This window comes from Cervus elaphus, chromosome 1 (assembly GCF_910594005.1).
Source record: "Cervus elaphus chromosome 1, mCerEla1.1, whole genome shotgun sequence".
Taxonomy (NCBI): Eukaryota; Metazoa; Chordata; class Mammalia; order Artiodactyla; family Cervidae; genus Cervus; species Cervus elaphus.
Window position 1 is genome coordinate 32145251 of NC_057815.1, and position 14331 is coordinate 32159581.

The following is a 14331-nucleotide window of genomic DNA, read 5'->3' on the forward strand; positions in this document are numbered from 1 at the left end:
TAATGATGATAAACATTGTGACAGCTGTGAGGTGATATGGTTTTGATTTGCATTTCCCTGATAATTAGTGATGTGGAGCATCTTTTCTTCTTCCTGTTGGTCATCTGCATTTCCTCTTTAAAAAATTGTCTGTTCAGGTCTTCTGCCCATTTTTTAAAACTTATTATTTATTTATTTTATTTTTGGTTGCACTGGGTCTTTGTTGCTGCACATGGGCCTTCTCTAGTTGTGGTGAGCAGGGGCTTCTCTTCATTGCAGTACACTGGCTTCTCACCGTGGTGGCTTCTCTTGTTACGGAGTACGAACTCTAGGTGCATGGGTTTCAGTAGTTGCAGCACACAAGCTCAGTGAGTTGTCGAGCAAGGCCTTGGTTGCTCTGTGGCATGTGGAATCTTCCCATACTAGGGATTGAACCCATGTCTCCTGCATTGGCAGGCAGACATGTACCTATCCACTGTACCACCAGGGAATTTCCCCTTATGCCCATTTTTTAATCAGGTTGTTTGTTTGTTTGATAAGTTGTATGAGTTGTTTATATCTGTTAGATATTAACCCCTTACTAGTCATATCATTTGCTAACATTTTCTCCCATTCAGTAGGTTGTATTTTTGTTTTCTGGGTTCTTTTCTTTGTTGTTCAAAACTTGTATGTTTAATTAGGTCTCATTTGTTTATTTTGCTTTTATTTCCTTTTCTTTAAGAGACAGATCAAAAAAAAGTATTGCTATGATTTATATCAAAGGGTGTTCTGCCTATTTTTTCCTCTAGGAGTTTCTTAGTATTCAGTCTTTTAGGTCTTTAATCCAATTTTTTTTTTTAATATGGTGTTGGAGAATGTTCTAATTTGATTATTTTACATGTAGCTGTCCAGTTTCCCCAGCCCCACTTATTGAAGAGACTGTCTTTTCTCCATTGTATATTCTTGTCTCCTTTGTCACAGATTAACTGACCATGAGTACAACGGTTTATTCTGGACTATACGCTGTTCCATTGATCTGTGTATCTGTTTTTGTGCCAGTTCCATACTCTCTTGATTATCATAACCTTTGTAGTCTGTGTAGTCTGAGGGCAGGGAGTGTGTTTCCTCCAGCTCTGTTCTGTTTTCTCAAGACTGTTTTGGCTATTTGGGGTTTTGTGTTTCCATACAAATTTTAAAGTTATTTGTTCTGGTTCTGGGAAAAATATCATTAGTGTCATTTTGTTTTGACCACAGACAGCATGCAGGATGTTAGTTCCCCAACCAGGGATTGAAACCATTCCCCCCTCCCAACCCCCGCCCCTAGAAGGGAAACACAGAGTCCTAATCACTAGAGTACCAGGGAAGTCGTCTTTGGCATTTTGATAAGGATTTTGTTGAATCTATAGATTGCCTTGGGTAATATGGTCATTTTAATAATATTGGTTTCTCCAATCCAAGAATACAGCATATCTTTCCATTTGTTTGTGTTGTGTTTGGTTTCTTTTATCAGATTTACAGTTTTCTGAGGACAGGCTTTTTGCCTCCTGTAGGCAAAAGGTTTATTCCTAGGTATTTTATTCTTTTTAAGGCAGTGGTAAATGGACTTATTCCTTAATTTCACTTTCTGGTAGTTTGTTGTTGGTGTATACAATTGTAACAGATATCTGTATATTAATTTTATATCCTACATCTTTACCCAGTTCATTGATGAGCTCTTGTAGTTTTTCTGGTGACATCTTTAGGATTTTCTATATATAGTATCCTGTCATCCACAAAAACAGTGACAGTTTTACTTCTTCCTTTCCAATTTAGATTCCTTTTGTCTTTTTTTTTCTTCTCTGATTGCCATGCCTAGGACTTTCAAAGTCATGTTATATAAAAGTGGTGAGAGTGGACATTCTTTTCTTTTCCTGATCTCAGAGGAATGCTTTTAGCCTCTATGTCTGCTTTCTAGGAAGTTTTCACTATAAATGGATTTTGAGTTTTATCAAAAGTTCTTTTATATTTTGTCTATTGAGATGATCATATGGTTTTTATTTTTCATCTTGTTAATGTGGTATAACATATTACTGATTTTCAAATATTGAGAAATTCTTGCATTTCTGGGATAAATCCCACTTGATCATAGGGTATAATCTTTTTAACCTATTGTTGGATGTTCTTTGCTAGTATTTTGTTGTGGATTTTTGCATCTGTTCATCAGTAATATTGGTCTGTAGTTTTCCTTTTTATGATAATTTGTCTGGTTTTGGTATCAGCGTGATGCTGGCCTCACAGAATGTGTTGAGAATTGTTCCTGGCTCCACAGTTTTTTGAAATAGTTTCAGGATAGGTGTTAAGTCTGTAAATGTTTATAGAATTCACTTAAGGCATCTGTTGCTGGACTTTTGCTTGTTAGGAGTTTTAAAATTACTGATTCAACTTCATTACTATTTATTGGTCTGTTCACATTTTCTATTTCTTCCCAGTTCTGTCTTGGGAGATTGTACCTTTCTAAGAATTTGTTTTTTCTAGGTTGTCCATTTTATTGGCATATTGTTGCCTATAGTAGTCTCTAATGACCCTTTGCATTTCTCTGGTGTTAGCTGTAACTTCTTTTTAATTTCTGATTATATTGATTTGGGCCCTCTCCCTTTTTTTTCTTTTTTTTTTTCCTTTTTTTTCCCCCATCCTCCCTTTTTTTTCTTGATGAGTCTGGCTAAAGGTTTATCAATTTTATTTTTTCAAGAACCATCTTTTAGTTTCAATAATGTTTTCTATTGTTTTTTTAGTCTCTGTTTCGTTTATCTAAAACCTATTGGAGGACTTTCCTGGTGGTCCAGTTAAGGTGGTTATGAATCCACCTACTGGTACAGGGGGCACAGGTTTGATCTCTGGTCCAGGAAGATTCCACATGCCATGGGGCAGCTAAGCCCATTGGCTAAAACAGCTGAGCCCACACACTGTAGAGCCCATGCTTTTCAAAAAGAAAAGTCATCACCATAAGAAGCTCTCACACCTCAACTAGAAGAAGCTCTGACACCTGAAAGCCTGGGCATAGTAACAAAGACCCAGCACAGCCAAAAGTAAATAAATAAAATTTGAAAAATAAATAAAACAGGGCTTCCAGTTCAAGATGGCAGAGTAGAAGTATGTGCACTCAACTCCTCCTGTGAGAGCACCAGACTTACAACTAAGCATTGAATAATCATGGATAGGAGTGTGCTGGAACCCTCCATAAAAAGATATTCCATGTCTAAAGACAAAGAAGCAGCTCCAGGGAGACCGTAGGTGGGGTTCAATCATGATAAAATCAAATCCCACACCTGCTGGGTGGGTCACCCACAGACTGGAGAACAGTAAAACCAAAGTTGTTCTTGCACTATTGTGAAGGTCCTGAACCACAACTCAGGCTTCCCATTGTGGGGATCTGACAAAGGGACTGGGAATTCCCAGCGAATCTGGCCTTGAGGGCCAGCAGGATTTGATTATAGGCCTTCCAGAGGAATGAGGGAAACAGAGACTCCAGTCTTGGAGGGCACAAACAAAATTTTGTGCTCACCAAGACCCATAGGAGAGGAGCAGTGACCCTGTAGGAGACTGAACCAAAACTACCTGATGGTGTTGGAGGGCCTTGTGGGTTGGCGGGGACTCACTGCAGGGACAGGGGCACTGGAAGGTTCCCCCTTGACATCAACCCTCTTGGAGTTCACCATTAACCCTACCATAGGGCCCATAGACCCTAGGACTGGCTCGCCTCAGGCCGAACAACTACCAGGTAGGGAATGCAGCCCCACCCATCGGCAGATAATTGGATTAAAGCTTTACTGAGCAAGGCCCTACCCACCAGAGCAAGACCCAGTTTTTCCCATCACCAGTCCCTCTCATCAGGAAGCTTACACAAGCCTCTTAGCTTTATCCATCAGAGGGCAGACAGAAGAAGCACGAAGCACAGTCTCACAGCAGCTAAAATAACCATATTACAGAAAGTTAATCATGATGAAAAAGCAGAAAGTTAATCTGAGAGTTAGGGACAAGATAAAATCCCTGAAAAACAATTAAATGAATTGGAGATAGGCAACCTTCCAAAAAAAGGATTTGGGATAATGATAGTGAAGATGATCCAGGATCTTGGGAAAAGAATGGAAGAAAAGATTGAGAAGATGTGAGAAATGTTTATCAAAGACCTAGAAGAGCTAAAGAACAAACAAACAGAAATGAATAACACACTAGAAGGAATCAAGAGCAGAATAACTATGGCAGAAGAATGGATAAATGACCTGGAGGACAGAATGGTGGAAATCAATGCCACAGAATCGAAAATAGGGGGGAAAATCAAAAGAAATGAAGACAGCCTAAGAGACCTCTTGGACAACATTAAATGCACCAACATTCATATTATAGGGGTCCCAGAAGGAGAACAGAGAGAGAAAGGACCTAAGAAAATATTTGAAGAGAATAGCTGAACACTTCCTGAACATGGGAAAGGAAGTCAACCAAGTCCAGGAAGCACAGAGAGTCCCAGGTAGGGTAAACCCAAGGAGGAACACACCGAGACAGTAATCAAACTGACAAAAATTAAAGGCAGAGATAAAATACCAAAAGCAAGGGAAAACAGCAAATAACATACAAGAACTCCCATGAGGCTGTCAGCTGATTTCTCAATAAAAACTCTACAAGCCTGAAGGGAATGGCATGACGATGAAAGGGAAGAAAGGGAAGAACCTACAACCAAGAATACTCTACTCAGCAGGACGCTCCTTCACATTTTATGGTGATATCAAAGGCTTTCCAGACAAGCATAAATCAAGAGAACTCAGCACCTCCAAACTAGCTTTACAACAAATGCTAAAGGAATTTCTCTAGGCAGGAAACACAAGCGAAGGAAAAGACCTACAGAAAATAAACCCCAAACAATTAAGAAAATGGTAATAGGATTATACATATTGGTGGTGGTGGTGGTGGTGGTTTAGTTGCTAAGTTGTGTCTGACTGGAGATCCCATGGACTGTAACCTGCCAGGTTCCTCTGTTGATAATTACCTTAAATGTAAATGGATTAAATGCACCAACCAAAAGATATAGACTGACTGAGTGGATAAAAGCATGTGCATGTGCTTGACCCCCCACAAATTCTGTGTAATTATTTTATATTGTTAAGTTAATCATGTTCCCGTTACGGCTTGCAATTGTAACTATCTTTAATTTTTTGTCTGACTATTAATTGTGAAAACTGATAAACATCTTTTACTATTGTGATTATGTAACTATTACTCACTTAATACCGTTGTATCATTATTGGTCCACAGAAAAGTAATAGAATTCTGTATTATCAAAAATAAGATCTAGTAGAAAAACCTGTTATTCCTTTTTAAAATCCAGTTGCATATCAGAATTATCTTCAAATGTTTTGAAAAATACAAATGCTCAGATATTGCTTTTTTCCCTCCAGAGCTCCAAATATGTTTATAAGAGCAGTCATGTTTAAAAGCAACTGGACTATTCAGTGATCTTTTACTTTTATCTAGTTTGTTTCACTTTTTCTATTTCATAGTCAGTATTCCCACTTTATTTAGTTTATGTTCTCCAACTCCTCTTTTTTTTAATGTTCTTTCTGAAGCCTTTATCAATGTAGTAGAAAAGCTTTTGTATACATATATATAAATATTTATAACATTTTTATAAAATTATAAAATAATTATATGATATATACACTTTTAAATATTTATAAATATAAAAATTTTAGAAAACATGCATCTTTGCCTGACTAAAAAAATTGTGAAATCTTGATTCCATTTGTTTGACTTAATATGATTAGAATGGTAGATTTCTAATTAAAAAGTAGATATGTAGCAAGCAAGAAAGGTTCAGTGTATAGCATAGGGAACTATAGTCAATATCCTGTAATAACCCATGATGGAAAGTAATTTCAAAAATAATATATGTGTATTTGTATAACTGAATCACTTTGCTGTGCTCTTAAAACATTGTTAAGTCAATTATACTTCAATAAAATGTATTTATTAAAAAAATAATAAAAACAAGTAAAACCTATGAGACACATCTAAGTTTATAGCAATACAAGCTTACCTCAGAAAATAAGAAAAATCTCAAATAAATAGCCTAACCTTACACCTAAAGGAGGTAGAGAAAGAAGAATAAACAAAACCCGAAGTTAGTAGAAAGAAAGAATTCATAAAAATTAGAGCAGAAATAAATGAAATAGAGACTTAATGTTTCTTAAGTAAAGATTTTCCCCAGAGATTTGGGTACCATGCAAGAAGATTTCACTTGTCAAATATTTTCTTAACACTAAATTTATGATTTAATCCCTTTGAAAATTGGAATTTTTTCTTTACTCTCAGATGTTTTGGTGCTTTTAGTATATTTTCCCAAACAGTATAGCTAATATTTTACTTGGTAATATCTGCTTTCTAGAGAGCCATTATTATCTGCAAAATGTTTATTTCTATATGTCATATCCATATATTTCAGTAATTTGTTACTCTTTATGACTAACCTTATCGTCAGCTGAGGAGGAACATTTTTTTCCTATTGAACTATTAGAAATAATAGCAATATTAAATATATTTTCCCTTTGTTATTTTCAGGTTTTTAATGAAGATTCCAGATCCTTGGAGATTTCTCAGTCTTGCGCAACCACACAAAGAGAACTTACTGATCACAGTGTACCTTGCAAAAAGAGGAAAATAGAATTAGGCTGGGAAGTAATAAAAGATCACCTTCAGAAGTCACAGAATGATTTTGATATTGTACCTTGGTAAGTGTTCTTTTTTTCTCTTTCTGTATCATTTAGTCTCATTAATTTTTCTCACAAGAGCTCCTGTAGATTCCTTTACCTCATTGGCCTAGCCAGAACCAGGTCACACTTGTCCACTCCCAAAGCAGTTGCTGGCTAAAGGGGAATGCCATGCTGAGATAACCAGGACGTGCTGAGATAACCGCCTTCATGACTCATCTCCTGGGGCCAGACTAGGGCCTCTCCTACGCGTGTTCCCATAGCAAGGAGAAAGGGAGAGATGGCTGATTGGTAGGCAAGCTGTACCGCGTGCCTCTTGGAATTCACTGAGTTGTATATCTCAACACAAAGAGTTTTTACCATGCACAGCACCTTCTAATATAATTAAATTAGGAAGAAATTAAAGAGAGCATTCAGAACTTAGAGAAGAATTTGAACCTGATGCCATGATAAAGGCACTTTTTATTATTTGCTCTGTTCTTTAGCCTTATATAGCATTCACAGTTATTTAAGTGATAACATAAATTGTGGAATTCTGTGAAATCACAAAGTATTAGGTCTAGTAGGAATTTGTAGAACTCTTACAGTTCAGCCTTTTTTGCTTTACCAAGAAAGCTGCAACTGAGAAAGGTTAAGCAGCTTGCCTAAGAACAGTTATAAATTCATAGATTAGTCATACTTTTGTGAATAATGTTCTTTGATTTTTCCCATGTCAATGTAATGTTTAAATATAGTTGAGTTGTTGGGGGGGTATATATTGACTTTGATACTTATTGCTAAATTCTTGTTTATTTCCTATAGTTAATGGTACCTATTTCATATTCTTTAATTTGTCCATTTAGTGAAGTCATTTATTGAACACCTACTATGTGCCAGGCATAAGGGGTAGACAGTGAATCAGTTGCAGTTCCTATTCTTGAGTTGCACACATTCTAGGGAACTCGCAGCAAATACTTATTGAATTAATTGAATTAATGTCAGCGGAAACAGTTTGTTTTGGGTTTTTGTTCTAAAGGTATATTGTTGGTGGCTGAAGGGCAGGGAACTGTGCAGTAAATAAGAAGTAGAATATTGATAATTTAGTTATTTATAAGCAAATTTAGTTATTTGTAAGCAAAATATGATAGCTTACCCAGCTAGCCAAAATGCTGTCAATCTTCTTGCCGCTTTAGGAAGTAGGACCAAATAATTACTAAGAGCCAGTTTATTTTGAGGGTAGTCTGGAAAATGATGATGACAGTGTTCTAATTAGGATATTGTATGAGTACTATGTCTATATATTTATTTTCTTTTAGCCTCTTAATGGAGTAGAATAATTTTAAAATTATTTGTACTTTTTTTTAGGTTACAAATCACAACTCAATTAATATCAAAATATCCTGCAAGTTTACCTAACTGTGAGTTGTCACCATTACTAACGATACTATACCAGCTTCTACCTCAACAGCGACGTGGGGAGCGCACACCATATGTGTTACGATGTCTTATGGAAGTTGCATTGTGTCAAGGCAAGAGGTCAAACCTAGAAAGCTCACAAAAGTCAGATTTATTGAAAATCTGGATTAAAATTTGGTCTATTACTTTTCGTGGTATAAGTTCTGAACAAATACAAACTGAAAACTTTGGCTTACTTGGAGCCATAATTCAAGGCAGTTTAGTTGAGGTTGACAGAGAATTCTGGAAGTTATTTACTGGGTCAGCCTGTAGACCTTCATGGTAAGTTGACTGTTAATTATATTTTGCAGCATATATATTTCCTGATTTTTGTAATTTCTAGCTTCAGTTAAAAATATGTTAAGTTCTGTTTCAGATTCTTAAGTCTTAATAAATAAGTTTGAAATATGAAGAGATTATTAACCCCAGTTTTAAAGATTAAGTATTTAAATTTCTTTTATTTGTAATTAGCAATTATTTGTTTGCTCATAAATAGAATAGACTTTATTTCTCTTAGTACTGCATACTGTTACAATAAGATAGTACTTAGTCAAGAATTTTCTCAAATGTAGTCAAATTTTTTGTGCTCATTTAGTCCATAGAAGTTTATATATCTACCATGTGCCAGGACATGTCCTAAAAATTGACCACAGAGTAGTAAAAAGATACACATGGTCTCTGTCCCTCTTAGAGCCTAAATGTTTTAAAATTGAAGTAGAGTTGATTTACAGTATTGTGTTAGTTTCTGGTATATAAGCAAAGTGATTCAATTTTTTCTATATATATGTGTGTGTGTGTGTATATATATATATTGTTTCATATTCTTTTCCATTATGGTTTATTACAGAATATTGAGTATAGTTCCTTGTGTATACAGTAGGACCTTATTGTATATCTATTTTACACATAGTAATTTATGTCTGCTAATCCCAAATTCTTAATATATCCCTCTCCCACCTCCTTTTCCCTTTGGTAACCATAAGTTTGTATTCTATGCAAAAAGTTCACTTTTAATATTAATTGTCTTTTGTTTTGCGACAGTCCTGCAGTATGCTGTTTGACTTTGGCACTGACAATCTGTGTAGTTCCAGAAACAGTAAAAATAGGAATTGAGAAAAATATATGTGATGTAAGCAGAAATTCTTTAAAAGAATTGATAATGAAATGGCTCTTATTCTGTCAGTTAGAGGATGACTTTGAAGACAGTACAGAGCTACCTCCAGTTCTTTGCAGGTGATTTGAGTTCATTAGCACGCTGCTGCTTTTTTAATTTATTTTGTAAGGTGCTTTCCATTTCTGATTTGATACTAGATGGCTTTATTTTGCAGTGATCTTCCAGGATTTTCCAGAATTAGTCCTAACTACTAAACAGTCCCTTTGTTTTTATAGTGTTCTGTTTCTTTGTACCTGAATCTTTGCCCAAGTTCTTTTACTTTGTTTCCTCTCACTGCCTAGACAGTGAGAGTTACATGTTTGTGATTGTCCCTAAATAGGTCCATCTGAACATATATCCACTCAGGTATATCGTGGAATCATAAGGAGAATGCTTTCTGGGCTAAATATGTTAAATTAACGAGGGAAAGAAATGAAAAAAGACAAACTGGGACTTAAGCACTAAAATGAGGAGCAACTTGCCCACTTAATCTTTCCTCAGTCAGTAATTGGAGCTGAGTGATTGAAGGGGATCCTCTGGATCCTAGTGATTTGACTTGAATTTCATAGTTGTTTAGGCTTTTTGAAAATTGAATATGGTCCTATATCTAGAAGTGTTGAAAATGATAGTAACATAAAATATATGTTCCTTAAGTACTTTTTCAGTTGTTAAGAAATTTAGTATAGATGGAAACAGTTTTAATTTTGGATCCAAATTTTAGAGATCAGTATTTTTAGTTAAGTGTGGGCATTTAAATTTAAAGAATGCTTTAAATGGCTTTTGGTCTTTTAAGTAAAGATCTCTATTTTTACTTCATAGTAATTTTCCTCATCTTACCTTGGAGAAAATTCTCGTGAGTCTCACTATGAAAAACTGTAAAGCAGCAATGAATTTTTTCCAAAGTGTGCCAGAATGGTATGTTTCCGAATGGAGTTCTGTGTTGTTTCAATTAACAGAGATAATAATTTTAGCAGAGTGGTAGCTACATCTTAAAAATTGTGAACCAAATTGGTCAATTAAAAAAATTATAACTGTTAGCAAGGGAAAAGTTTCTTTTAATTCAATAATTATAATTTATGTTCTGTAATGTGTTTATGATGGGATATTAAGAACATAAACATCATGTGGAAAAGATTTTTTTTTATATGTCAAATAAAATCTTAATGACTACTTTAAAAACTAATGATAATTTAGTATAGGGAAAACAAAAATCTAAAAACTTCATTTTAGTCGATTGACTCCAGAGGCTTATGTTTATCACTGTGACTGAAAATGATTCACTGGCATGAAGTTTTCTAGTCTTTCTCAAGAGGGCATAATAAAAAAAAAATATACATTTTGGAGAAATGTGAAAAAAAGGGGAAAGTTTTCAGACAATTTGTTTTTCATTTTCTTTTCTTTATTTATTTGGGTCCCTCGAGTCTGAGTTGCGGCACGTGGGATCTTTCACTGTAGCCTGCAGACTTTGAGTTTGGCATGTGGGCGCAGTAGTTGAGCTCTCTAGCTGTGACATGCAGGCTCCGGAGCACACAGGCTGAGTGCTTGCAGCCTGAAAGCTTAGTTGCTCCACTGCATGTGGAATCTGACCAGGAATCAAACCTGTGTCCCATGCATTGTAAGGCAGATTCTTAACTACTGGCCCACCAGAGAGTCCCTCAGATAATGTTATTCTTAATGTTTATATCTGTTGTTAATTAATGTTTTTTTAAATACTTCCTGAATTTGCCTTTTAGATTGAATCTTTTATTTCTCATGTCCATTTGTTAGTGAAATTGTTACTGAATAATGAAATTCAGTGTAAGTAGTTATCAAAATCCAAAGAAGAAAAGCATTTAAAAGAATAATTCACTAATTACATGAGCAATCTTTGAATAACATAGATTCAATATTAATGCTAAGTTAATATTTTATTTGTAATAGATTGATGCTATATGAAGGTAAAATAGTAGACAATTTGATCTTTTTTTTTTTTTTTTTTTTGACAATTTGATCTTATAAATTGAAAATCTTACTTCTTTGAAGTGAGCAACACCAAAAAGATACAGAAGAACCTTCATTCTCAGAAGCTGAAGATCTGTTTCTTCAGACAACTTTTGACAAGATGGATTTTTTAACCATTGTGAAAGAACATACGCTAGAAAAGCACCAATCCAGTGTAGGCTTTTCTGTCCACCAAAACCTCAAGGAGTCACTGGATCGCTATCTTTTGAGACTGTCAGAACAGCTTCTAAATAACTACTCATCTGAGGTGAGATTTTCTAGAAGAGCTAAAGCCTGTGTTTGATTCTATTTTGGTAGACTGTTAGGAAGGAGAAATAGTGTCAGGAAAGGCCCTAAGGACTTTAAATTAAGCTTAATTAAATTAAAGGCCCTAAGAACTTTAAATTAAGCTTTAATTAAATTAAATTAAGCTTAATTTTAAAAGCAGTAATAGCACATGTCTACAAATTGGGAAAAAACTTAGAATGAAAAAAGTAAAACTGAAGAGAAATAATTACTTTTTTAACCAGAAATTCTTACAGACATTAAAGAAGTAGATTTCTTTGGGTAGGTTAATGGGCAGTAATAATGGTTTTGAGCATATGAATTATTTGATGAAAAAGAACCTTAATTCAGAGGAGGGAAATTTTACGATAACAGAAAAGGACATAATTTAAACTAATCTAATAGATTTTGGTTGCACTTGAAAAGGGAGAGAAGTCATTGATAAATGAACTAACAGTCACCCATATTTAAGCAGTCATTTAGTGATGTCTTACATATCATTTCCATTGTCCTCTTAAAATAAAAAAGTTCTCATTGTGTGTGCTGTTCTCTTACCAAAACTCCTATGTCTTTGCATGCATTTCTATGTGTTCAGATAATTCACATGTCAAAATCCTCACTAAAGCCTTTTTTGATAATCTCAGCCATGTATCTTTTAATTTTCATGTTGTTGTTGTTCAGTCACTAAGTCGTGTCTGAGTCTTTGCAGCCCCATGGAGTTGCATGCCAGGCTTTGCTATCCTCCACTGTCTCCCGGAGTTTGCTCAGATTCATGTACATTGAATCAGTGATGCTGTCTATCTGATCATCTGCCACTCCCTTCTCCTTTTGCCTTCAGTCTTTTCCAGTGAATCAGCTCTTCACAACAGGATTGGCCAAAGGATTGGAGCGTCAGCTTTAGCATCAGTTCTTGTAATGAATATTCAGGACTGATTTCCTTTAGGATTGACTGGTTGATCTTGTTGTCCAGTAGACTCTCAAGAATCTTCTCCAGCACCACAATTCAAAAACATCAATTCTTCGGCACTCTATGGTTCAGCCTTTACTCTGCACATGACTCTTGGAAAAGCTGTAGCTTTGACTATACAGACTTTTGTTGGCAAAGTGATATGTCTGCTTTTAATATGCTGTCTAGGTTTGTCATAGGAGCAAACGTCTTTTAATTTCATGGGTGCAGTCACCATCTGCAGTGATTTTGGAGCCCAAGAAACTAAAATCTGTCACTGCTTCCACTTTTTCCCCTTCTATTTACCATGAAGTGATGGGACCAGATGCCATTATCTTCATCTTTTGAATGCTGAGTTTCAAGCCAGCATTTTCACTCTTCTCTTTCACTTTTATCAAGAGGCTCTTGAGTTCTTCTTCACCTTATTTACCATTTGAGTAGTATCATCCGCATATCTGAGACTGCTGGCATTTCTCCCAGCAGTCTTGATTCCAGCTTGTGATTCATCTTGGACCAGCATTTTGTATGATGAGCTCTGCTTATGACTCAAACAAGCAGAGGGACAGTGTACAGCCTTGCCATACTCCTTTCTCAATTTTGAACCACTCAGTTTTCCATGTTTGGTTCTAAAGTTGCTTCTTGATCTACATACAGGTTTCTCAGGAGGTAGGTAAGGTGGTCTCGTATTTACATCTCTTGAAGGATTTACCACAATTTGTTGTAATCCATACTGTCAAATAGCTGAGAAAAGAAGAGAAGGTGAAAGGCAAAGGAGAAAAGGACAGATATACCCATCTCAATGCAGAGTTCCAAAAAATAGCAGGAGAGATAAGAAAGCCTTCCTAAGTGAACAATGCAACAAAAAAAGGAAAACAATAGAATAAGGAAGACTAGAGATCTCTTCAAGAAAATTGGAGATACCAAGGAAGAGTTTCATATAAAGATGGGCACAATAACAGATAGAAATGGTATGGGCCTAACAGAAGCAGAAGATATTAAGAACAGATGACAAGAATACACAGAAGAACTACACAAAAAAGATCTTAATGACGTGGATAACCATGATGATGTGATCACTCACCTAAGCCATACATCCTGGAGTGCGAAGTCAAGTGGTCCTTAGGAAGCATCACTGTGAACAAAGCTAGTGGAGGTGATGGAATTCCAGCTGAGCTACTTCATAGCCTAAAAGATGCTGTTAAAGTGCTGCACCCACTATGCCAGCAAATTTGGAAAACTCAACAGTGGCCACAGAACTGGAAAAGGTCAGTTTTCATTATAATCCCAAAGAAGGGCAATGCCAAAGAATGTTCCAACTACCACACAATTGTACTCACTTCACATCCTAGGAAAGTAATGGTCAATATCCTCCAAGCTAGGCTTCAACACTGTGTAACTGAGAACTTCCAGATGTACCAGCTGGATTTAGAAAAGGCAGAGGAACCAGAGATCAAATTGCCAACATCTGTTGAATCATAGAAAAAAGCAAGAGAGTTGCAGAAAAGCACCTACTTCTGCTTTATTGACTACTTCTGCTTTAATGAGAGTTGGACCATAAAGAAGGCTGAGCACGAAGAATTGATGCTTTTGTACTGTGGTGTTGGTGAATACTCTTTAACAGTCCCTTGGACTGCATGGAGATCAAACCAGTCAATCCTAAAACAAGTTAATCATGAATATTCATTATAAAAGACTGATGCTGAAGCTGAAGCTTCCAGTACTTTCGCCACCCGATGAGAAGAGCTGACTCGTTGGAAAAGACACTGATGCTGGGAAAGGTTGAAGGCAGGAGGATAATGGGATGACATAGGATGAGACAGTTGGGTGGCATCACCAGC

At 35.8% G+C, this 14331-nt stretch overlaps 1 protein-coding gene across 3 annotated transcripts in view; it reads left to right on the forward strand.

The window, feature by feature from the left end:
* ATM (ATM serine/threonine kinase) overlaps positions 1 to 14331 on the forward strand; it is a 143409-nt gene that overhangs the window by 30408 nt on the left and 98670 nt on the right. For all 3 annotated transcript variants that reach the window (XM_043898403.1, XM_043898411.1, XM_043898421.1), the window contains 5 exons: positions 6547 to 6716; positions 8040 to 8411; positions 9171 to 9362; positions 10102 to 10197; positions 11305 to 11530. In XM_043898403.1, coding sequence (XP_043754338.1) covers positions 6547 to 6716; positions 8040 to 8411; positions 9171 to 9362; positions 10102 to 10197; positions 11305 to 11530 — 1056 coding nt within the window. The remainder of the gene's footprint in view (positions 1 to 6546; positions 6717 to 8039; positions 8412 to 9170; positions 9363 to 10101; positions 10198 to 11304; positions 11531 to 14331) is intronic.